The sequence below is a fragment of the Hyperoodon ampullatus genome (assembly GCF_949752795.1).
Source record: "Hyperoodon ampullatus genome assembly, chromosome: 16".
Taxonomy (NCBI): Eukaryota; Metazoa; Chordata; class Mammalia; order Artiodactyla; family Ziphiidae; genus Hyperoodon; species Hyperoodon ampullatus.
In genome coordinates, this window is record NC_136929.1 from 73,443,021 (window position 1) to 73,469,341 (window position 26,321).

Here is a 26,321-nt window from a genome sequence, read left to right on the forward strand (position 1 = left end):
AATAAAACAACCACCTTTAATTGATTAAATACCTGCAAGCCAAAATTGCTTATAAATATACTCAAGACTGAGTTTACATGAGTTGTCTTCATAATAAAGTGGGTTTTGCCCAATTTTGAAGGATACTAAGACAGATTTCATACCTTTAAATAGGAGACTGCCTTAAGACATTTCCAGGTTTTCTATTAGGTCATAACATTTTCTAGGAACACTAGGCTGTTATTGCAGGTAGTTCCCTTAATAAAATTTCAAGAGTACATGGATTCCAGGACCAGAGAAAGGGAGATGGGCCTGCAGTTCCAGGGCCTGATTCACAGATTTGTCAACACTTTCAAATAATGTCACTAAAGGAATGTTATAATTCCGTAAATGTAAGTCATATTTCTATTGTTGATATTGTTAATAATGTTATTATCTACATTTTCTCAGAGTTGATAAATGTTGGAAACCTTTTGAGACATTAGCTTCCACTGTTACGCTTAACAGGACAGTAATCATGTGGTGCGGGTACATATAAACAATATGTATACATATGTGCACATATGCAAAGCATATGTTTATATATTTGTATCTGCTCAAATCCCTATGCAGGAACTTACAGTTGTATGATTTGGGGCAAGTTACATGACCTCTCTAAGTTGTTTCCTCATCCATAAAATGGGGCCAATAATAGTACTTACTTTTCAGGACCACTGTAAAGATTAATGAAATGACACAGGTAAAGCTGTGACCTTTTTGCACATAGTTAAGCCTTCAATAAATGTTATTTTAATATTCCTATTGCATATGTACACCTTGATTTTGTTGAATTCTAATTCAAAAGAAGAGTGGTATTTTAGATTCTCCTTTTCTTCCAGGAGTATCTCAGTAATAGGTAACAGTAACAAATGTCAGTAAAAATAGCTTTTCCCTGAGAATATAGTTGTTGGGGATTTATTTCCCTGTTATTAACTTCAAAAATTCAATTATTTCATATCCTTTTAGCTTTTCACAAATTTTGAAGGTAGATTTGCACCTGCTTCGTGATTGAGTGCTCTGATAACCCTTCTTAGTCAGAATCAGAAGATAGCTCTGTAGCTTTTTTCTGGCAGTTAGTAAAATCCACACTTTTATACTATGTCAACTTTTCTCTCAAAGAATATAGGAGAAAAATGGAAGTAAAATTAATTGGCTTCTCTTCAGAATCTTAAAATTCAAATGCATTATTTACTTTTTTAGAACTGATCATATCTGGGAGCTGAAGGTAATTATACAAATCATATGCTTATTTTACTTTGATTTCCCCTATGTCAACAGTCCTGAGTTTTTCAGTTCCATATATAGTCCTGTGAAAATACTACTAGTAGTCCAAAGTTTGCCATTGTGATCCACAGGGCTCATGTGCCTCTGAAGAACTGTGTACTGATTTCAGTTCTATAGTGATTTTTTTTAATGACTTTATAATTGCCATGTTATATTTTTACTTTAGCTGTCATTACTTCAACTATATATATTATTCATCATCCAATAAATTTTTCCTCTCATGTTCAGGATCTTGCACAGTGTGTTACATGCCAAGAAAAAAACATTACTGTAAAGAAGGAACCACACGAGTCCCTTGGAATGACAGTAGCTGGGGGCCGAGGAAGTAAAAGTGGGGAACTGCCCATCTTTGTGACCAGCGTGCCACCTCATGGCTGCCTTGCACGTGATGGCAGAATCAAGAGAGGTAAGCTAGGATCTTGTACAGTTTCACCACACCTCCCAAAGTCAACTCACATTTTTAAAAATAAAGAATGTCTACAAAGTTTTCTATTAAACATGGCTTTTTAAAATCCTTTAAAATATCCTGTACGTAATGGAAGCATAAAGCCTCTCTATAAGGTTAGAAAAATGCCTAACATAAAGGGAAATTGCTGAAGCTTAATAATCTTTCTAACAGTTACTCTGACTGTTGGATTATTTTATGTTGGAAAAGACCCTCTAAGAGATTCATGCTTCCAGCATTATGGTAGACCAGATACTTTGAAGGATCATCTCACTGAAATACACTTGTTGCCTATTAAAAAGGTGTCTGGGTGGGAGGAGGATCACAGAAGAGGTGGAGCAGAGACAAACTTCATAAAAAGGAGTGGTTTTTAGGGATTAATTCATTCACAATTTCACAGCCCCCATTGATTGATACTATATAATTTGTGTGGGTAGGGGTGGTAGTGGTAACAGTAGCATTCTCCATACACTCGATTCATATGGAAAAGTGAGTCTTGAAAGCTATTTCTCCAAAAATGAAGTTGGAGCCCTGCCTCACACCATACACAAAAATTAACTGATCCAAGACCTAAATGTAAGAGCTAAAACTTTTAGAAGAAAATCAAGTGTCAACCCTCATGGCCTTGGATTATGCAACAGATTAATCAGTGGTTATCGTAGATATGACACCAAAAACACAAGCAATAAAGACATAAAAACAATAGAAACAATCAATGAAACTAAAAGCTGGTTCTTTGCAAAGATGAACAAAATTGATAAACCTTTAGCCAGACTCAAGAAAAAAAGGGAGAGGGTCTAAATCAATAAAATTAGAAATGAAAAAAGGAGAAGCTACAACCAACACAACAGAAATATAAAGGACTGTAGAGACTACTACAAGCAACTCTATGGCAATAAGGGACAACCTAGAAGAAATGGACATATTCTTAGGAAAGGTGCAATCTCCCAAGACTGAACCAGGAAGATATAAAAAATATGAACAGACCAATTACAAGTACTGAAATTGTATCTGTCATTAAAAAATTCCCAATAAACAAAACTCCAGGACCAGATGGCTTCATAGGAGCATTCTATCAAACATTTAGAGAAGAGTTAACACCTATCCTTCCAAAACTATTACAAAAAATTGCAGGAGGAGGAGCACTTCCAAACTCATTCTATGAAGCCAGCATCACCCTGATACCAAAATCAGACAAAGGTACCACAAAAAAGGAAAATTACAGGCCAATATCACTGATGAACATAGACTCAAACATCCTCAACAAAATACTAACAAACTGAATCCAACAGTACATTAAAAGGATCATACACCATGATCAAGTGGGATTTATCCCAGGGGTGGAAGGATTTTTCAGTATCCACAAATCAGTGTGATACACCACATTAACAAATTGAAGGATAAAAATCATATGATCATCTCAATAGATGCAGAAAATGCTTTTGACAGACTTCAACATCCATTTATGATAAAAACTCTCCAGAAAGTGGGCACGGAGGGAACCTACCTCAACATCATAAAGGCCATATATGACAAACCCACAGCTAACATCATACTCAATGGTGAAAAGCTGAAAGCACTTCCTCTAAGATCACGAACAAGACAAGCATGTCCACTCTCGCCACTTTTATTCAACATAGTTTTGAAAGTCCTAGCCACAGCAATCAAGAGGAGAAAAGGAAATAAAAGGAATCCAAATTGGAAAAGAAGTGAAACTGTCATTGTTTGCAGATGACATGACAGTATATACAGAAAATCCTAAACGTGCTACCAGAAAACTACTACAGCTCACCAATGAATTCGATAAAGTAGCAGCATACAAAATTAATACACAGAAATCTGTTGCATTTCTATACACTAACAATGAAAGATCAAAAAGAGGAATTAAGGAAACAATCCCAATTACCACTGCATCAAAAAGAATAAAAATACCCAAGAATAAACCTACCTAAGGAGGCAAAAGACCTGTACTCTGAAAACTGTAAGACACTGATGAAAGAAATCAAGGATGAGACAGATGGAAAGATACACCATGTTCTTGGATCAGAAGAATCAATACTGTCAAAATGACTGTACTACCCAAGGCAGTCAACAGATTCAGTGCAATTCCTATCAGATTACCAATGGCATTTTTCACAGAACAGTAAATTCTAAAATTTGTATGAAAACACAAAATGCCCCGAATAGCTAAAGCAATCTTGAGAAAGAAAAATGGAGCCAGAGGAAACAGGCTCCCTGACCTCAAACTATAACTACAATGCTACAGTAATCAAAACAGTGTGGTACTGGCACAAAAACAGAAATATAGATCAATGGAACAGGATAGCCCAGAAATAAATAAACACACTTATGGTCTATTAATCTACAGATGGCCAAAAGGTATGTGAAAAGATGCTCAACATCATTAATTACTAGAGAAATGTAATCAAAACTACAATGAGGTATCACCTCACACCAGTCAGAATGCCTATCATCAAAAAGTCTACAAATAATAAATGCTGGAGAGGGTGTGGAGATAACGGAACCCTCCCTACAATGTTGGTGGGAATGTAAATTGGTACAACTACTATGGAGAACAGTATGGAGATTCCTTTAAAAACTAAAAATGGAGCTACCATATGATCCTGCAATCCCATTCCTGGTCATGTATTTGGAGAACATCATGATTCGAAAAGATACGTGCACCCCGACATTCACATCAGCACTATTTACAATAGCCAAGACATGGAAGCAACCTAAGTGTCCATCAACAGATGAATAGATAAAGAAGATGTGGTACATATTACAATGAAGTATTACTCAGCCATTAAAAAAAAAGACAAAATAATGTCAGTTGCAGCAACATGGATGGACCTAGAGATTATCATACTAAGTGAAGTAAGTCAGAGAAAGGCAAATATATGATATCAACTTACATATGGAATCTAAAAAAAAAAATACAAATCAACTTATTTACACAACAGAAACAGACTCACAGACTTTGAAAACAAACTTAGAGTTACTGAAGGGGAAACGTGGTGGGGAGGGATAAATTAGGAGTTTGGGATTACAGAACCCTTATAACTCAATAATAAAAGACAAATAACCCAATTTAAAAATGGGCAACTGATCTGAAGACATTTCTCCCAAGAAAATACACAAATGGCCAATAATCACTTGAAAAGATACTCAGTGACATTAGTTATTGGGAAATGCAAATTCATTGCTAGGATGAATATAGGGGAAAAAAAAGACAATAACATTTGGCAAGGATGTAAAGAAATCGAAACTCTCATATATTTACCAGAGAGAATGTAAAATGGTACAACTGTTTTGTAAAACAGTTCAGCAGTTCTTCAAAAAGTTAAAGTTGTCATATGACCCAGCAATTCCATTCCTAGAGAAATGAAAACATGTTCACACAAAAACTTGTACGTGAGGTTTATAGCAGTATTTTCCATAATAGCCAAAAAGTAAAAACATCCCAAATGTCCATTTACTGGTGAATGGATGAAGAGACTGTGATTTATCCATACAATGGAATATTATTTGGCCATAAAAAGGAATGAAGTATTGACACATTGTACAATATAAATGTATCTTGGAAACATGCTAAGTAAAAGAAGCCAGTCACAAAAGACCACATGATTCCATTTATATGAAATATCCAAAAAAGGCAAATCTATAGAGATGGAAAGTAGATTAGTAGTTGCTTAGGGACTCAGGGAAGGGAACTGATTACTAATGGGTACAGGGTTCTGGGGGTGGTGATAAAATTTTTCTAAAAATGACACGATGGTTGTACAATACAACTCTGACTATAAAACCATAAAATTACAGACTTTAATTGAATGGTATATGAATTATATCTTTAGAAGGCTTTTAAAAAGTTATTTGTTCTATCGTAGAATTTGAGGTAATTTTATTTCCTTCTTGTTATTTTACGGTTTTGAAGTTTTCTACAAAGAATGTTTTGCTTTAATAATCTGAAAAATGATGAATTGGGGGAGCAGGATTTTCTGCAGGCTTTCTTAGTACAAACGTTTGTGCTTCCTATAAAACTAATCCTTTCCTTCCTAACCTTTTATATGAGCCCCATTGTTCTTTTTTATTATATTACTTGGCAGAGCAACAAAGACTATTTTTCTTCTTCAAGCAGGACATGTTCAAATCACAAGTTTCATTTCTTTGTGTAGGCCCAAGGGTATCTTCTCTACATACTGAGATGATTGCACTGAGTGAACTATGTAGGGCTGTCTAGATGTATAAAACCGTATCAATATAAAGTAGAATATATTAAAAATTCCCTTCTAAGAGCAAAAGATCAAATCACTTTCTAATTGGAAGGAAGGGTAAGAAGAGAAATGAAGGTGCCCAGGGCTCATCCACAGCTATACCAGGGCTGATGATGTGGACCCTAACTGAATTCCAGAGCCTCGAGCCAAACCTTTTCCTATATATTATTATTTAAAATTTTTGAATTGTTTTGGAGTGTTGTCCATGAATTGGATTTTTCCTCAGTATTCTAAGAATTATAGAGAAGAATGGTCTTTTCCCTTATGTCATCTGAGTTTTGGGAACTAACCTTTGTTAATTAGTTTACAGGTAACAGGATTTACCGGGAAGTAATCACTTGGTGGCTCATTTTTCTTGCTCCCTTATTTGAACAGGTGACATCTTGTTGAATATCAATGGCATCGATTTGACCAGTTTAAGTCACAGTGAGGCTGTGGCTATGCTGAAGGCCAGCGCCACATCGCCCACGGTGGCCCTGAAAGCACTGGAGGTGCAGGTTGTGGAGGAGGACACCCACAGCCCAGATGAGCAGCCCAGCACTGTCAGCGAGAATGAGTATGATGCCAGCTGGTCCCCGTCATGGGTCATGTGGCTTGGGCTGCCCAGGTACTGCAGCTTTTCTGTTGTTTTACAGAAAATCACAATTGCAACCTTCATCAGGGTATAGCACAGCAAATTCACTCATTGAGGAGGAAAAAAGGCTTTAGTTAGATAAAAGTAGCAACATCAAATCAGGTTAATTTTTTCTTAGGTTATATTTAAAAAGGTAAATTTGATAATAAGAACGAAGCTGAAAAGACTTACCTCTGTTTATAAAAATAAATAAAGCTATTCTGTTCATTCCTACAAAAGGCTGCCCAGTGGGCCAGCTATGAGGTTGGGTGGTCAGTCTCTTGCTTAGAACAGCTGTCCTTTACCAACATTCACTCTGATACATGCTTAGACTTCTGTGCATTTTTCACCAGAAAAAAACAAGTCAAAGTGTGGGGCCTTTCCCTATCCCAGAAGTATTTCTGAAAGCCCTACTCTTCCTACAAAGGAGTGTAAAAGAGTTTTTATTGGACATAAGAGTTTTTAGGCCAGACCCTTGGTGTTCAAGCATTACTGCTCTTGACCCCCTTTAGGAGGAGGTCACAGCTCATGACCGGCTCACCAGACAGGACACTCTGTAGTTGGTCGGTGTCTGGTCGTGAGACATTTTGGAACCTGCAGGTGGTAGTTGTGTAATTTGGTATTGAGGTAGAGAGGATGTAAATTACCATCTTCATTTGTTTCCAACTCAGTTTAGATTCTTACTGTATAGAAGAATCCTGAAACTGAAATATGATGAAACATTTTGACTTTTAAACTGGTATGAAAATGACTGATTCTTTAAAATAAGCAATAAGAATATGCCCGTTTCTGAGCCATCTAGCTTCATGTGAAATAAATTTATAATAATTAGCATTTATACAGTGCTATATGGTTTATAAAGTATTTTCATATAAATAACACAAAAAGCAAGGATATTATTGGATTTCATTTATTAATTTAACTTGCTGACACGTCCTCTCAGTTAAAAGAAGAGGGGAAAAAAAGTAAGAGGGCATAAAACTGTAATAGAATAACTGTTTCAGGGAACTCTAGGGCCCTTGTGGAGAGAGATTTTTCATGACAGAGATGATTAACTGCTTCACCAAAACTGATTTTTTTCCCCATTAAAAAGTCAACATAGATTTAAATGGTTCCTATTCAACTCCTGCAGACATGCCATCTAAGTTGTGAGCTGTCAGCTGTCAGAAGGAACCTAACTGATCTTATTAAACACTCGGCCCAAAACTTTATGTGTGAAGTTGTACCCTCCTGCTGAGCAGTTCTGCCCAAGTGCCCAACTCTGCTGCTGCACAGGCTGAGACCAACCGCATCCTGGAGAAACCCCCATGCTTCTTGTAGCTTTCTTTATTTGTTATTCCAGGCTAGTTTTGGGGTCAGTACCTCTTCCTTTGTTCAGGGCATTTTCTGATGTGCCAGGAAGAATCACAAAGATTTTAGATGAGAAATGCACAGGATAGTACAAGGCAATCTACAGAGTCGATGCAATCCCTATCAAATTACCAATGGCATTTTTCACAGAACTAAAAAAAAAAAATTTTTAAATTTATATGGAAACACAAAAGACCCCAACTAGCCAAAGCAATCCTGAGAAGGAAAAATGGGTAAATGATTAAGACGGCGAAGCAGTAGGACGTGAGCTCATCTTCCCCCACAAATACATCTACATGTGGAACAATTCTCACAGAGTATCTACTGAATGCTGGCAGAAGACCTCAGACTGCTGAAAGGGCAAGAAAATCTTCACAGGACCAGGTAGGACAAAAGAAAAAAGAGAAAAGGAAAGTGAGAAAGGAATCAGGACAGGACCTATGCCCCTGGGAGGGAGCTGTGAAAGAGGAAAGGTTCCTGCACCCTGGGAGGCCCCCTCACCAGTGGGGGAGATCAGCCAGGACAGAAGGGGAGCTTCAGAACCTCAGGAGAACACAGCAGCTGGTTTTATGGCAGCCAGAGCAATGGGAAGACCGCACAGGTGGTCAGTTCCATCACCCTGCACTCCCCAGCCTGAGACACATGTCCACCGGTGCAGGTGGGTGCTGGAACTTGGCCTTTGGAGAGCAGACCTAGGGAGAGGACTGGGGTTGGCTGTGCAGAAACAGCCTCAGGGGGTGGGGGTGGGGGCTGAAATCTACTGCGACTGCACCTGAGGGTGTACATGGAGGAAGCCTGGGCCACCTTAGAGGCCAGGCACCATTGTTTGGGGGATGCACAAGGGGAGGGGCAAGACCTTCCATTGTAGCCTTTTTCCCTGTGTGTGTGCTCAGAGGTCAGGACACTGCCTTGATGGGCTCCAGGAGCAGTCACAAGCCACTACCACCTCCCTCCTGGACTGCAGGAGTGGTCGTGAGCTGCCTCCGCTCCCATCATGTGCTCCAGGGGTGAGCCTGAGCTGCCACCACCACCAAGAATCCCAGGACCAGGCATCAGCACACCCCCTATCAAGGGGATAATGACCAGCACACGCTGAGGAAAGAGGCGACATGCATCCATACTAAAAACAACCCTCGCACCAAATATATTAAACCCACACAAGCTACACAGCAATGCCCCTAAATATAAAGAGCCCTCCAAGACCACAGAGTAAGACATATAATAACTAAACATAAGAAATACAAGTAAATAAAAGAAATGTAAGTACAATGCAGAAGCAGAGGAAACTCCCAATTACATGACCAAGATGATCCCCAGAAAGAACAAACAACGAAACAGACCTCTTCAGGATCTTCATTATCTCCTCGTTGAAATGGGTGTCTGTTAGACTGAAGGAATTAAGAAAGGCTGTGGACAGAAATGCAGAGTACTGTAAAAATGAGCTAGAAACTATAAAGAGGAACCAAGAAAAATAAGAAAACTCATTTGCAGAGATGAAAGCTAGATAAAGGCAATGAACAGCAGAATAAATAAGGCAGAAAAACGAATAAGTGACCTGGAAGGTAGAATAATGGAAATCACCCAATCAGGACAGCAGACAGAAAACCAAACGAAAAATAATGAAAGCAATATGGGATAAAGTGGGCCAATCTACTTATAATAGGAATTCCAGAAGGGGAAGAAACAGAAAAGGGGACCGAAATGTATTTGAAAAAACTGTGGCTGAAAACTTCCCAAACCTAAGGAAGGAAACAGATATCCAGGTACAGGATAAACAAGATAAACCCAAACAGACCTATACCAAGACATCATAAAAATGGCAAAAGTTAAAGAGAAGATTCTAAAGTCATCAAGAGAAAAAGAGTTAATAGTACAGGAAGCCCCCATAAGGCTATCAGCTGATTTCTCTACAGAAACGTTGCAGGCCAAAAGGGAGTAGCGAGATTTCAAAGTCCTGAAAGGGAAAAATCTGCAACCTAGGCTACTCTACCCAGCAAGATCATCACGTAGAATAGAAGGAGAGAGAAAGAATTTCTCAGACAACAAAAACCAAAAGAATACAGCAACACTAAACCTATAGCCTAAAGGAAATATTGAAAGGTCTTCTCCAAATAAAAAAGAAGAATCTATAGAAAAGAGAAAGTCACAAGTGGAAAGTAAATCACTAAAATAAGCCAGTACACAGATTAAAAAACAAAAATCCTGTGACAGTGATGATGATCACAATGAACAGCAAAAGGATGAACATGAAGATGTAAAAGAGGACACCAAAATCATAAAACGTGGGGGAGGAGAGTAAGCAAATGTAGACTTTTTTTTTCCTAGAATGTGTTTGGCAGTCATAATATAGGCTCAATCTAAGACAAATAGATAGAGGAAGGGGGTAACATACTTGAAAAACAGGGTTAACCACAAATCAAAAGTATACAGTAGATTCAGAGAAACCAAAAGGAAGACAACATAAGTATAATACAAAAGAAAATCATTAAACCACTAAAGAAAAAAGAAAAAGGGACAAAGAAGTATAAAACCAATGAGAAAACAAGATTTAAAATGGCAGTAAATACGTATCAATAATTACCTTAAACGTCAATGATTAAATGCTCCAATCAAAAGACACAGAGTAGCAGATGGGATTAAAAAAAAAAAACAAAAAAAAACAAGAGCCCAAATATGCTGCCTACAAGAGACCCACTTTAGGGCAAAGGACACATACATTGAAAGTGTGGGAATGGAAAAAGATACTTCATGCAAATGGAAATGACAAGAAAGCAGGGGTTGTAATACTCAGACAAACTAGACTTTAAAACAAAGGTCATGGGCTTCCCTGGTGGTGCAGTGGTTGAGAACCAGCCTGCCGATGCAGGGGACACGGGTTCGTGCCCCGGTCCGGGAAGGCCCCACATGCCGTGAGCCGTGGCCACTGAGCCGTGAGCCGTGGCCACTGAGCCTGTGCATGCGGAGCCTGCGCGTCCGGAGCCTGTGCTCTGCAACAGGAGAGGCCACAACAGTGAGGCCTGCGTACCGCAAAAAAATAAAAATTAAATTAAATTAAATACATTACATAATCTGATGTAACTGACAGCATGAATAAGCCATAGAATGCAATCCTGTAACTGAACTAATTAATACTAATAAAGTATCAGAGCAGTCTGAAAAAAAAAAACAAAGGTCATAAAGATAAAGAAGGACACTATATAATGATAAAAGGATCACTATAAGAAGAGGATTTGACACTAATCAACATATATGTATGTACCTATTGTAGGAGCACCCAAATACACAAATACTAACAAACATAAAGGGAGAAATGGACAGGAATACAATAATAGTAGGAGACTTTAACACCCCACTCACATCAATGGACAGATCTTCTAGACAGAAAATCAGTAAAGCAATAAAGATCCTAACTGATAGAACAGAACAGTTAGACTTCATTTATATATTCAGGACATTACCACCAAAAAAACCCAGAATACACAATTCTTTTCAAGTGCACATGGAACATTCTCTAGAACTGACCACATACTAGGGCAAAATACAAGCCTCATCAAATTTAAGAGTATAGAAATTATCTGAAGCATCTTTTCTGACCACAATGGCATGCAAGTAGGAATTAACCACAGGAAAAGAAATGAGGGGGGAAAAAATGGTTACATGGAGACTAAACAATATGCTACTAAAAAACCAGTGGGTCAACAAGGAAATCAAAGAGGAAATTAAAAAATACCTTGAGATAAATTACAGTGAAAACACAACGATACAATATCTACAGGATGCAGCAAAAGCAGTTCTCAGAAGTTCACAGCAATACAGGCCTTCATCTCAAATAAACAACCTAATAAAAGAATAAGAAGGAGGACAAACAAAACCTAAAATCAGCAGGAGGAGGAAATAATTAAGATCAGAAGGGAGGTGGCTCACTCGGGACGCAGCCCTGGCCCCGCTGCGAAGAGTGCACAAGAGCACACATCAGGCTCGTTTCTAATTTTAGCTCCGGCAGCCCTGCTGGGGTCCAGCGAGGAAGCTACTGGAGGGGGTGCTCTATCAAAATGAGGGAATAAACCAAGAGGAAGTGAAGAGGTGCTGCAACCAGAAACTCCAACTAGTGTTATAAAGGAATAGAGGATCCTTCACGAACGTCACTTCATTGTTTTCACCAGAGCGTGAGCTCCTCTATGGTGTCACAGTGGACACCGAGTGGATGAAAGGCTCTTGGTGCTGCAGCCAGGAGTCAGTGCTGTGCCTCTGAGGTGGGAGAGCCAACTTCAGGACACTGGTCCACAAGAGACCTCCCAGCTCCACGTAATATCAAATGGCGAAAATCTCCCAGGGATCTCCATCTCAACACCGAGACCCAGCTTCACTCAACAACCAGCAAGCTACAGTGCTGGACACCCTATGCCAAACAACTAGCAAGAGAGGAACACAACCCCACCCATTAGCAGAGAGGCTGCCTAAAATCATAAGTCCACAGACACCCCAAAACACACCACCAGACGTGGACCTGCCCACCAGAAAGACGAGATCCAGCCTCATCCACCAGAACACAGGCAATAGTCCCCTCCACCAGGAAGCCTACACAACCCACTGAACCAACATTAGCCACTGGGGACAGACACCAAAAACAATGGGAACTACGAACCTTCAGCCTGCAAAAAGGAGACCCCAAACACAGTAAGATAAGGAAAATGAGAAGACAGAGAAACACACAGCAGATGAAGGAGCAAGATAAAAACCCACCAGACCTAACAAAAGAGGAAATAGGCAGTCTACCTGAAAAAGAATTCAGAATAATGATAGTGAAGATGATCCAAAATCCTGGAAATAGAATAGAGAAAATGCAAGAAATATTTAACAAGGACCTGGAAGAACTAAAGATAAAACAAGCAATGATGAACAACACAATAAATGAAATTAAAAATACTCTAGAAGGGGGCTTCCCTAGTGGCACAGTGGTTGAGTGTCCGCCTGCCGAAGCAGGGGACATGGGTTCATGCCCCGGTCCGGGAAGATCCCACATGCCGCAGAGCGGCTAGGCCCATGAACCATGGCCGCTGAGCCTGCGCATCCAGAGCCTGTGCTCCACGAGGGGAAAGGCCACAACAGTGAGAGGCCCGCGTACCGCCAAAAAAAAAAAAAAAATACTCTAGAAGGGATCAATAGCAGAATAACTGAGGCAGAAGAACGGATAAGTGACCTGGAAGATAAAATAGTGGAAATAACTACTGCAGAGCAGAATAAAGAAAAAAGAATGAAGAGAACTGAGGACAGTCTCAGAGACCTCTGGTACAACATTAAATGCACCAACATTCAAATCATAGGGGTTCCAGAAGAAGAAGAGAGAAAGAAAGGGACTGAGAAAATATTTGAAGAGATTATAGTTGAAAACTTCCCTAATATGGGAAAGGAAATAGTTAATCAAGTTCAGGAAGCACAGAGAGTCCCATACAGGATAAATCCAAGGAGAAACACGCCAAGACACATATTAATCAAACTGTCAAAAATTAAATACAAAGAAAACATATTAAAAGCAGCAAGGGAAAAACAACAAATAACACACAAGGGAATCCCCATAAGGTTAACAGCTGATCTTTCAGCAGAAACTCTGCAAGCCAGAAGCGACTGGCAGGACATATTTAAAGTGATGAAGGAATATCTTTTTCCATCCCCTTAGGCAGGAATGTACAGTGGAGAAAGGACAGCCTCTTCAATAAGTGGTGCTGGGACAACTGGACAGGGACATGTAAAAGTATGAGATTAGATCACTCCCTAACACCATACACAAAAATAAGCTCAAAATGGATTAAAGACCTAAATATAAGGCCAGAAACTATCAAACTCTTAGAGGAAAACACAGGCAGAACACTCTATGACATAAATCACAGCAAGATCCTTTTGGACCCACCTCCTACAGAAACGGAAATAAAAACAAAAATAAACAAATGGAATCTAATGAAACTTCAAAGCTTTTGCACAGCAAAGGAAGCCATAAACAAGACGAAAAGACAACCCTCAGAATGGGAGAAAATATTTGCAAATGAAGCAACTGACAAAGGATTAATCTCCAAAATTTACAAGTAGCTCATGCAGCTCAATAACAAAAAAACAAACCACCCCATCCAAAAATGGGCAGAAGACCTAAATAGACATTTCTCCAAAGAAGATATACAGATTGCCAACAAACACATGAAAGAATGCTCAACATCATTAATCATTAGAGAAATGCAAATCAAAACTACAATGAGACATCATCTCACACCAGTCAGAATGGCCATCATCAAAAAATCTAGAAACAATAAATGCTGTAGAGGGTGTGGAGAAGAGGGAACCCTCTTGTACTGCTGGTGGGAATGTGAATTGGTACAGCCACTATGGAGAACAGTATGGAGGTTCCTTAAAAGACTACAAATAGAACTACCATATGACCCAGCAATCCCACTACTGGGCATATACCCTGAGAAAACCATAATTCAAAAAGAGTCATGTACCAAAATGTTCATTGCAGCTCTATTCACAATAGCCAGGAGATGGAAACAACCTAAGTGTCCATCATCGGATGAATGGATAAAGATGTGGCACATATATACAATGGAATATTACTCAGCCATAAAAAGAAATGAAACTGAGTTATTTGTAGTTAGGTGAATGGACCCAGAGTGTGTCATACAGAGTGAAATAAGTCAGAAAGAGAAAGACAAATACAGTATGCTAACACATATATATGGAATCTAAGGAAAAAAATGTCATGAAGAACCTAGGGGTAAGACAGGAATAAAGACACAGACCTACTACAGAATGGACTTGAGGATATGGGGAGGGGGAAGGGTAAGCTGTGACAAAGTGAGAGAGTGGCATGGACATATATATACCACCAAACATAAAATAGATAGCTAGTGGGAAGCAGCCACATAGCACAGGGAGATCAACTCGGTGCTTTGTGACCGCCTGGAGGGGTGGGATAGGGAGGGTGGGAGGGAGGGAGACACAAGAAGGAAGAGATATGGGAACATATGTATATGTATAAACTGATTCACTTTGTTATAAGTCAGAAACTAACACACCATTGTAAAGCAATTATACTCCAATAAAGATGTAAAAAAAAAAGATCAGAGGGGAAATCAATAAAATAGAGATTAGAAGAACAATAGAAAAATAATCAGTAAAACCAAGAGCTGGTTCTTTGAAAGGACAAACAAAATTGACAAACCTCTGGCCAGGCTCACCAAGAAGAAAAGAGAAAGAACCCAAATATACAAAATAAGAAATGAAAAAGGAGACATAACAATCAATAGCACAGAAATACAAAAGCCATAAAGGAATACTGTGAACAATTATATGCCAACAAATTCAACAACCTAGAAGAAATGGACAAGTTTCTAGAAACAAACAGACCACCAAAACTGAATCAAGAAGAAATAGGTAATTTGAACAGAGCAGTCACTAGAAGTGAAATAGAATCTGCAATTTTAAAGTTCCCTACAAACAAAAAGCCCAGGACCCAGATGGCTTCACAGGCGAATTCTACCAAACATACAAAAAGGAACTTATATCAATACTTCTCAAACTCTTCCAGAAAACTGAAGAGGAGGGAACACTCCCAAAGACATTCTATAAAGCTATCATCACCGTGATACCAAAACCAGACAAAGACACGACCGAAAAAGAAAACTACAGGCTAATATCCTTGATGAATATAGATGCAGAAATTCTCAAGAAAATAACACATAAGATCATACAGTATAACCAAGTGGGACTCACCCCAAGTTCGCAAGGATGGTTCAACATATGCAAATCAATCAATGTGAAGTACCACATCAACAAAAGACAAAAACCACGTAATCATCTCAATAGATGGAGAAAAGGCATTTGACAAAATTCAACATCCATTCATGATTTTTTTTAAAAAACTTACAAAAGTGGGTGTAGAGGGAACACATCTCAATATAGTAGAAGCTATTTATGATAGACCCACAGCCAATATAATACTAAATGGTGAAAAGCTGAAAGCCTTCCTGCTAAAATCTGGAACAAGACAAGGATGCCCACTTATGTCTTCTATTCAACATAGTATTGAAAGTCCTAGCCTCAACAATCAGACAAGAAATAAAAGGTATCCAAATTGGAAAGGAAGAGGTAAAATTGTCATTATATGCAGATGATATGATACTAAATGAGAAAAACTCCACACAAAAACTACTAGAACTGATCAACGAATTCAGCAAGTTAGCAGTATACAAGATTAACATTCAGAAATCAGTTGCACTTCTTTACACCAACAATGAACTATCAGAAAGGGAATGTAAAAAACAATACCTTTTAAAATCGCACCCCCCAAAATAAAATACTTAGGAATGAACCTGACCAAGGAGGTGACAGACTTATACACTGAGAACTATAAAACATGAATAAAGAAACTGAAGATGACTCAAAGAAATGGAAAGATATCGATTGGAAGAATATTGTTAAAATGGCCATACTACCCAAAGCAATCTACATATTTAATGCAATCCCTATCAAATGACATTTTTCACAGAACTAGAACAACCTAAAATTCATATGGAACCATAAAAGACCCAGAATTGCCAAAGTAGTCCTGAAGAAAAAGGCAAAGCAGAAGGCATAACCCTCCCAGACTTCAGACAGTACTACAAAGCTACAGTAATTAAAACAGGGTGGTATTGGCACAAAAACAAACATATGGATCAATGGAACAGAATAGAAAGCCCAGAAATAAACCCATACACCTACAGTCAATTAATCTTTGACAAAGGAGGCAAGAATACACAATGGAAAAAGAGTCTTCAGCAAGTGGTGTTGGGAAAGTTGGACAGCCACATGTAAATCAATGAAGATACACCATACACAGGTCTCACCATACACAAAATAAACTCAAAATGGCTTAAAGACTTAAACATAAGACATGACACCATAAAACTCCTAGAAGAGAACGTATGCAAAACTTTCTCTGATGTAAATCACACCAGTGTTTTCTTAGGTCAGTCTCCCAAGGCAATAGAAATAAAAACAAAAAACAAATGGGAACTAATCAAACTTATGAACTTCTGCACAGCAAAGGAAACCATAAACAAAACAAAAAGACAACCTACAGAATGGGAGAAAATATTTGCAAACGGTGTGACCTACAAAGGCTTAATTTACAAAATATATAAGCAGTTCACAAGTCAACAACAACAAAAAAGAACCCAATTTAAAAAAGGACAGAAGACCTAAATAGACATTTCTCCAAAGATGACATACACATGGCCAATAAGCACATGAAAAGATGCTCAACATCACTAATTATTAGAGAAATGCAAATCAAAATTACAATGAGGTATCACCTCACACCAGTCAGAATAGCCATCATTAAAAAGTCTACAAACAGTAAATGCTGGAAAGGGTGTGGAGAAAAGGGAACCCAACAACACTGTTGGTGGGAATGTAATTGGTACAACCACTATGGAGAACAGTATGGAGTTTCCTTAGAGAACTAAAAACAGAGCTACCATACGACCCAGCAATCCCACTCCTGGGCATATATCCAGAGAAAACCATAATTCGAAAAGATACAGGCACCCCAATGTTCACTGCAGCTCTATTTACAATAGCTAAGACACGGAAGCAACCTAAACGTCCATCGACAGAGGAACAGATAAAGATGTGGTACATGTATACAATGGGATACTACTCAGCCATAAGAAAGAGTAAAATAATGCCATTTGCAGCAACATGGATGGACCTAGAGATTATCATACTAAGTGAAGTCAGAGAAAGACAATTATCATATATCACTTATATGTGGAATCTAAAAAAAATGATACAAATCAACTTATTTACAAAACAGAAACAGACTCATGGACTTCAAAAACACACTTGCAGTTACCAAAGGGAAACATGGTGGGGAGGGATAAATTAGCAGTTTGGGGTGTTAACATAAACACACTACTACATATAAAATAGATAACCAACAAAGACCTACTATATAGCACAGGGAACTCTATGCAATATTCTGTAATAACCTATATGTGAAAAGAATCTGAAAAAGAATGGATGTATATATGTGTAACTGAATCACTCAGATGTACACCTGAAACACAACACTGTAAATCAACTATATTCCAATATAAAATTAAAAAATAGAAAAATAAATACACAGGATAGTAAAACCTTTTTTTGAGCCCACCTATGTCAAAAGAATACCTGTCAATAAACAGCCACTGTTCTGTGGATTCTCGGAGGTCTCTATTGTATGCAAACCCATATTCAACAACTGTGGGTCAGAGGGGCCGCCACCTAGGGTAGCAGCTCTGGTTTTCCTACGAGGGAGGCTCTTCCACTATGATTTGCTGGGTGTACCAGACAACTGCTCATTTGTGTTTTGTTTTTTTGCAGAAGATTTCAGAATAATGAAAATAACCTGCACTTTCCTAAAATATCAGGCCACTGTGTGGGACTCTTCTGCATCCCAGGAGCCTTTTTAAATGCTGATCACTGAGCTAAGAAAGTAGAAGTCCTAGCATGTTGTTTATGGCTCCCCCAGAGTGATGCACGTAACATGGTGTGGAGTTGTACAAAGATGAACAGACTATAAAAAGCCTTCCCACTAAAGTTCTTGATTTCTGTTTGTTTATAGTGCCCTTCACAGCTGCCATGATATAGTTTTGCGAAGAAGTTACTTGGGAAGCTGGGGCTTCAGTATCGTTGGTGGATATGAAGAAAACCACACCAATCAGCCTTTCTTCATTAAAACCATTGTATTGGGAACTCCTGCTTATTACGATGGAAGATTAAAGTGAGTCTTGTTATGTTTAATGATGTACTTTGTGTTTATTCTAGACTGGGGTCAGCTCCAAATCCAGCCTGATGTCTGTTCTTATAAAGTTTTATTGGAACATGCCCACGCTCACTCGTTTGCGTATCACCCATGGCTGCTTCCGAGCCACGATGGCAGAGCCAAGTGGCTGTGACAGAGACCAGTGATTCCCAGAGCCTGAGATATTTATCTACCATCTGGCCCTTTACAGAACAGTTTGCCAGCCCTGATCTAGACTGAAGCATCACCTTTACCATCTTGGCACTCACAGGTTCAGTGCCTGTTATTAGATTAACAAAATAAAGCTGAGTCATTTGGACACACTGTGACGTGACAACTTGCTCTGAACACTTGGGTGCAGTCCTGTCATTAGGTAACTTTTTCTCTACAGCACTTATGTTAGCCTAACATTCAATTTATGCAAGTCCACATGGGAGGGATTTTGTTGCATTTCTTGTTACATCCCTGGCAGCCATCACAGGGCCTTGCATATGTAGTAAAGTCTTCGTCAACCCTGGATGTATGATACGCGTACCAGGCACAGGACCAGGTGCTGGGCACGGGTTACTGAATCTTCTTAGCAACCTGTGAGGTAAAGTGCTGCTGTGGTTCCTACTTTATACGCAAGATAACTGAGGCTTCGACAGGTTAAAAACCTGCCCACAGTCAAACAGCTGGAAGTAGTTGACAGTGATTTAAACCAGGACTGTGTGGCTCAGAGCCTTTGCCATTCAGCCCTGCTACTGTCACCACTGGGCAAAAAGTACTCTCTCAATCTCTGTGCCGCCTCTTTTTCAAAGCTCAGGCACGGTGAGAAGAAAGAGGTGTTATATCAAGAGATTATACAAACAGAGGAGACGGGTGACTCAGCTCTTAGTGCCTAGTTTTGGATGAAAGAAACGTTCTTAAAAAGTGGATGCTGACAGCCTAGTCAGAGTGCTGCACAAATGGGGAGTTTACACTGTTTGCAAACACAAAGTGACAGCTCAAGAATATTGTGACAAGTCAATCAGGGTTAGTATGCTCCAGATCAGTCTTATCCTGACACAGATGGAAAAAAATCGTTATTTTAGGAGGAAAGAGGAATGGGGGGATGACTTAACCGTTCTCTTAGCCAAGTTACTCAACCAGTCTGGGTCTCATGCAAATTATAAACTAACTTCCACTTACTTCCAAAAAGAAACTGAAGTAGCTCACAATAAAGTAGCATATTTGTATTCAAACTAAAGACTAAAAATCATAAAGACTAGAAAGGTCTTCAGATTCATCATCCATCTGTGGTAATTCGTCTTGGAGGACAGTGAGCATCCATAGCTGAAAGAGGAGGTGTGGGTCTTATTCTCAATTTAATTGAGCCCTCGAATGTATGAGCTGTAAGAATGAACAATGAAAATCAGCAACACCATCCAAATATATCATCTGGTATTTTTAAAAGAGGCAGCAGGGGCTTCCCTGGTGGCACAGTGGTTGAGGGTCCACCTGCCAATGCAGGGGACACGGGTTCGTGCCCCTGTCCGGGAAGATCCCACATGCCGCGGAGTGGCTGGGCCCGTGAGCCGTGGCCGCTGAGCCTGCGCGTCCGGAGCCTGTGCTCCGCAACGGGAGAGGCTGCAACGGTGAGAGGCCCGTGTACCGCAAAAAAAAAAAAAAAAAGCAGCAGATTTATTCTCTTAACTATGTGTTGCTGAAGCTTATATGAAAATTATTCTGCTTGCCCTTAAAATCATCTACCAGTTACAGGAGAGGCTGGCAAGGGGTGTCCTTGATTGGCAAAGGAAAGCCAACATAGGCTTAAAAATCACCCCAGATGTCTCTCAAGTAAACAGTGTAGCCTAGTCATTGACAGTGGTTAAGTGTGGTTTTCCTGCGAAGCAAGTCCCGGGGTAACAGTTTCAGAATCACGGAAACAGTGACTGTCTCTGTCTGTCGTTGTGCAGGTGTGGAGACATGATCGTGGCCGTAAACGGCCTGTCGACCGTGGGCATGAGCCACTCGGCGTTGGTCCCCATGCTGAAGGGCCAGAGAAGCAAGGTCACACTGACAGTGGTCTGCTGGCCTGGCAGCCTGGTGTAGACTCTCAAGTCGGGTTTCAGTCCAACATCTTCTTTTCAGGGCTTGGAAAGAAAAGCCTTTGGTTTTGTCGAGTTTCTGTTTGTAAGGGGCTGCAGACACAGCTGGCTATACGCAGGGTCAGAACCACTAGGCTCGTCCTTTGTTATTTAAATGGTTTCCTTCCGTTTGCCAGCTCAGTGCCCATCTTCCACTAACCTTTGTGAGACCACATTTTCAGAATTCAGATTCTCAGCTGTCAAAATGTGAGCTGTAATAATAAAGAATGAAGTCTGCCCAAACTGTGAGCCAGCCGGCTGGGTCAGATGACTTGTGGTGGCTCTGTTTTCACTAACTGAGTCATAAAATGAGTTCCACGTGCCCAAGACAGGCAGCATGTGCTGCCCCTGGGGCGGCAGTGCTGGGAACGGATGCGGTCGGAGTTTGGATAAGGCTTTCCCAGTTTACACCGGTGCCACATTTCAAAACTTCATACTGTTTATAAGGTGATTTTTCTGGCTTATTTTATTTCTACTTTAATCTCAGTACTCATAGATGAAGACATTAAGTCTGAGACCCCTAAAGAGATTTTTTTAAAATAATGTACCATTATTAGAATAGTAGAGAATAAAAGATAACACTTATCCAGTGACAAAGGAATTTGGGAAATAATTATAGTTTAGAGCTGGAGAGGGTAAAAGCTGCATTTACTTGGACAGTCCAAAAGCATTAAAGATTCATTTCCAAAAGAATGTTTTGTTATGTAGGAAAATTTTGAAGCAGTTTTTGCTAAAAATCGTTTTCTAGAGTTTGTATTATACTCCTATCAGCAAACTTGGCTGGAAGTGTTTCTGTGATTTATGCAATTAGATAAAAATGAAACCATATTGCTGTTAAAAAATGCACATTCATATATATCACAGCTAAGTAGAAGACATACCTTTTTTATTTTATTCTCTTGAGTGTTTTAGAAACCGTTATTTTTCCCCATTATTTCCTTACTTAGTTATTTCAGGAAAAATTCTGAAAGATACTAACATGTGAAACCTGCTATGCCAGATTTTAAAAAAACTTTTCAATCAGTCCTTGGTCACTAGACTATCTCATGTTTTTTGAAATGTTTTTGAAAACTGACCAGCCCATTGTTTGTCCTTTAACCATCATGGTTGTCCACTGGAAGCACACACAAAGAAGTGAATAAGAGGAAAGTCTTTACCTTATGAATATTATGCATACTTGAAAAAAGTTTCATTTAGAAATCTAGTGCAGAATCTGAGCTAATTTACAAGTGACCTCTAATAAATGGTGTTGATGATCAGAGAATGTATTTCAGAATACTACAGTATATTATGAAGCATGACCACTTTATTTCAAAACTTAGCAGTTGCCTTGCTGGGGTTTATTGTTTCTGTAGCGTGTCACAGATTATTCCAGTGAGTTTTTTAACGATTTTTTTAAAACATATCTCTTGACTAAATAAGAAATGGCAACAATAATCGTTACAGACTTGTTCAGCCCCCCAGCGACACTGTATGATCAGCAGTTAACCGAGATACAGTGGAACGCCCTATGCAGTATATTACTGTTATGTGATGATTGGCTTTTGAAGCAATTTGATATTGAAATGCTTTGTTACTCTAATTGACATGGAACAAGTTTTTTTCCTGCTCCCCAAATAGAATTTCGTAGCCTACTTTGCTATTTTTTAAAACATTTTGTAAGAATGCATCATTCTTGGGGAGTGGTCACCCATCAACAAATATCCTAACTGCCACTTTGTCATAAATAAAATGCCTACAGCGAACCTGGTGATAAAATGAATATTTTGAAAGATGACTTTTTTCAATATTATTCTTATCATGGAAATCTTGAAATCAATTTAAGCTAATTTGGTTTTATTATAAAAGACTATAGCTGTTGGTCAGAATGATATTTGGTGATGGAAACTTGTTCATAATTTATTGATACTGTCGAAATATTTGAATTCTCTCATTTTAAGCTTAGATATTTTGATTTGTTCTGTGCCTTCAGTTTAAATTACTTCAGGATTTTTCAGATGTGTTTAAACAACGCTGTGATAATCACTTAGGATGGAAATAAACATCATCCTTTCCGTAAGAGCGACACTGTGTCTCTTCTTGCACAGCAGACGCTGACTCGTGTGGTCCTTGCTTTTGTTCATGGCATCGTGTCATCACTACGATATCCCAAGCCTGAAGACTTGGGATCACGAATCCATCTCCTAATTCTCACTGCTGTAGGCAGAACACAGGCGATCCCTACTGACACTCGGGATGTCAGCCTGAGCAGGACCTCTAGACGGTGGCCACTGAGCACCAGAAATGTGACTAGTGCCACGTGTTTACATGCTAATACCTTGGATATATTGGGTTGTATAAAGTTATTAATTTGACCAGTTTTTTACTTTAACGTGGTTACTAGAAAACTAAATCACCTCTATGGCTCACCTTGCATTTCTATTGGACGGCAGCACTGGTTTCCTCACCGGCACCTACCAGGCAGTCCTGACACTGGGATTTCTGTTCTTGTAGAGCTTTGCTCACTCCCTGAATAAAAAAAAAAAAAGTTTTAGTTGAAAGTTAGCTCCCAATTTCCTAGTAAGTTAAGCTCAAACCAAGGCCTCCGGTCCAGCCCCAGTCAGGATTTCCACAGCTCCGGAGCCCCATTCACCTCCACACACATGGTAGCGTTCCCTCCCGCGTCCCTGGGGTGCTTTCCCTTCTCTGCACGTTCACACGGCCCCGTGTCTGAGGCAGAGCTTGAACGCCGCCCCCTCTTGCCTCCACCCCCCACTTTCAAGAGAAGGATCCTCCTTACGATGGATCTCAGCAGGCCTTTATACTGGGCTTGACTTTGGCTCCGATCACCTACTTACTGTCATAGTTTTAAGTACCGTCTTTTTTTTTTTTTTTTTGCGGTACGCGGGCCTCTCACCGTTGTGGCCTCTCCCGTTGCGGAGCACAGGCTCCGGACGCGCAGGCTCAGCGGCCATGGCTCACGGGCCCAGCCGCTCCACGGCACGTGGGATCCTCCCGGACGGGGGCACGAACTCGCGTCCCCTGCATCGGCAGGCGGACTCCCAACCACTGCGCCACCAGGGAAGCCCTAAGTACCGTCTTTGATTGCCACCTTGCCACTCTGAATACCACTGATGCCTGGGTCTGTAGCTCCCACAGTCTGTAGACTAAGCATCCCATTGCTTTAGGGCCCCTAAATCTCAGTCCTGCAAAACTGAAATGTTTTCCCAAGCCTCTGCCTGCTTCCACTCCTTCGATCCAGACCCTCATGACAGCAGAGTAGCTTTCCTAAACCCCAACCGGATCATCACTGACCGTATCCCTGCCCCGGCTCAGCACCGCATGGAAGGCCCCTCACGACCCGGTCCCACCTCGCCTGCCTCTCTTCTAAACCACCACCCAACCCCCTGCCCTCCTGGGTCTCCGTGGCTGGCTTGGCTCAAGTGGCATCACCTCCTTGAGAAATCATTATCGACCTCTCAGGGCAAACACCCTTCTCCTCCTAAAAGATTTTATTACGTTGCATTTTTGTGGTCACAATGTGTGCTAGGACAGCTCGTCAGGTAGATGATTGAATACCACTGTTTCAAACAGTTTTTAAAACTAGACATTAAATATCAGATTCTGCACCTCCTGAAGAATCCAAGGTATTCCGGAGAGAGAAGCTAGGCCTCCTGTGCTTTTCTGTTCCAGGGTCACACCCAGGACACGTGACCACCAGTTGTCACGTCTCCGTAGGTCTTCCTCGGCTGTGAGGCCACTTTCTCAGACTTTCCTTGTTTATGAGGCTCTGGACAGTGTTGAAGAGGATGGGCGGAGACACTGCAGGACGCGCTCTGTCGGCGTTCGTCTGCTGTTCCTCACGTTAGACTGGGATTATGGGCTTGGGGGAGGAAGAGCGCCATTTTCCTCTGTCATCTCAAGGGCACGGACTGTCCCCAGGATTTATGACTATTGATGCTGCCCCCGACCACCCGGCCCAAGTGTGTCCAGCTTCTCCACAGTGAAGTCCTCTTCCGTCTAACCCTCCCTCTCCACCCAAAAGCTGTCCCCTCTGCACTGCCGACTCCGGCCGCCCCTGCAGTCTAACGTGACCACCAGTATTGCGGTTCCTCCTTGCGGTCTTTTCCAATTAGTCATTATTATGATTGTTCTGAACAGTCAAGATGTGTTTAGATTTAGTTTCTGAACTACGTGAAATACAGAAAAACTGACACCAGCAGAGTTTGTAGTCGTTCTTACTACAATAATACCCCACAAGGAACACGTGGAGAAGAGTTAGTGACACCCCCATGTTCACTGCAGCACTGCTCACAACAGCCAAGATGTGGAAATAACCTCATGTCCATCGATGGATAGACGTGGTGATATAAACAATGGAATACTGTTTAGCCGTAAGAAATCAATCCCGCCATATGGGACAACGTGGATGGACCTGGAGGGCATCACGCTAAATTAGATAAGTCAGAGAGGACAAATGCCACACCATCTCATGCGGAACCTTAAAACAGATTGCTGGTTTGCCAGAGGTGCTGGGGGCGGGGGGTGGAATAGGTGACGGGGATCAAAAGGTACAAACTTCTAGTTACAAGTCACGAGGATGTAAAGTACAGCGTGGGGACTACAGTTGATACTGCATTGCCTATTTGAAAGCTGTTGAGTTGATCTTAAAAGTTCTCATCACAAGAAAAAAAGTTAGCAAGACTTGCTGTGGTCATTCTGCAACGTATGCAAGTGTCAAATCTCGCACACCTGAAGCTAATGTTGTAAGTCAATTATACTTTTGAAAAAACGTGTGGGAAACAGGCCAGAGTGGGATTAAAGGCAACTTATTGACCTAAACGAGCTGGGAGCTGGTGCTGCAGCCCAGATGTCAGGGGAGGTTTCATAAAAGCGTGGGATGCAGCGCCGTCCTCACCATCCTGCTGCCAGTTCCCAAGCTGTCTGGAGTCACTAAAGCAGTTTTTCATTTTCCAGAGGGGAAAAAAGGGAGTTGCAGAGATCACTGTCAGCAACTTATCCAGAGCAAACACAGCTTGTGTTAATAAACCCAGAGATAGCTCCCATAGGAAGAGTTGGGAGGTGGATCTGGGGGGTTCGTTTTCTCAGGACGCTGTTGCCACGTGAGCTGGTTTTCAGATAGCGCAGCCCTCCCTCCCTCACAGCTGTTGCACTTTTCTCCCTACAAAACCATGGCGTCTCAATTCTATTGCTACAACTTCCTGATTTCCCTTCTTTTGCGTATTAAAGTGGGCTGCTGCTTTATTGCTCAAATACTTGAGACTTTAGTCAGATAAATGGATAGTTAAAGTTAAATGTGAAGTTAGCAACCTGGATAGCTTCTAAGGTTACCTCACCCGTTCATCATGCCTGAAGGTCTCGTCGGACCGTAAAAGCCCCATTCGTTGATAGTTGGGTTTTTTGTTGGTTTTTT

The 26,321-nt window shown here is 40.4% G+C and overlaps 1 protein-coding gene across 1 annotated transcript in view; it reads left to right on the forward strand.

Moving 5' to 3' along the window:
* The window catches only part of LNX2 (ligand of numb-protein X 2), a gene marked incomplete at both ends in the record, with an annotated part of 44,278 nt that extends 23,405 nt beyond the window's left edge, over positions 1-20,873 (forward strand). The window contains 4 exons of the mRNA XM_079721843.1: positions 1,531-1,708; positions 6,397-6,628; positions 18,621-18,779; positions 20,738-20,873. Coding sequence (XP_079577969.1) covers positions 1,531-1,708; positions 6,397-6,628; positions 18,621-18,779; positions 20,738-20,873 — 705 coding nt within the window. The remainder of the gene's footprint in view (positions 1-1,530; positions 1,709-6,396; positions 6,629-18,620; positions 18,780-20,737) is intronic.
* Between the last annotated feature and the right edge of the window lie 5,448 nt (positions 20,874-26,321).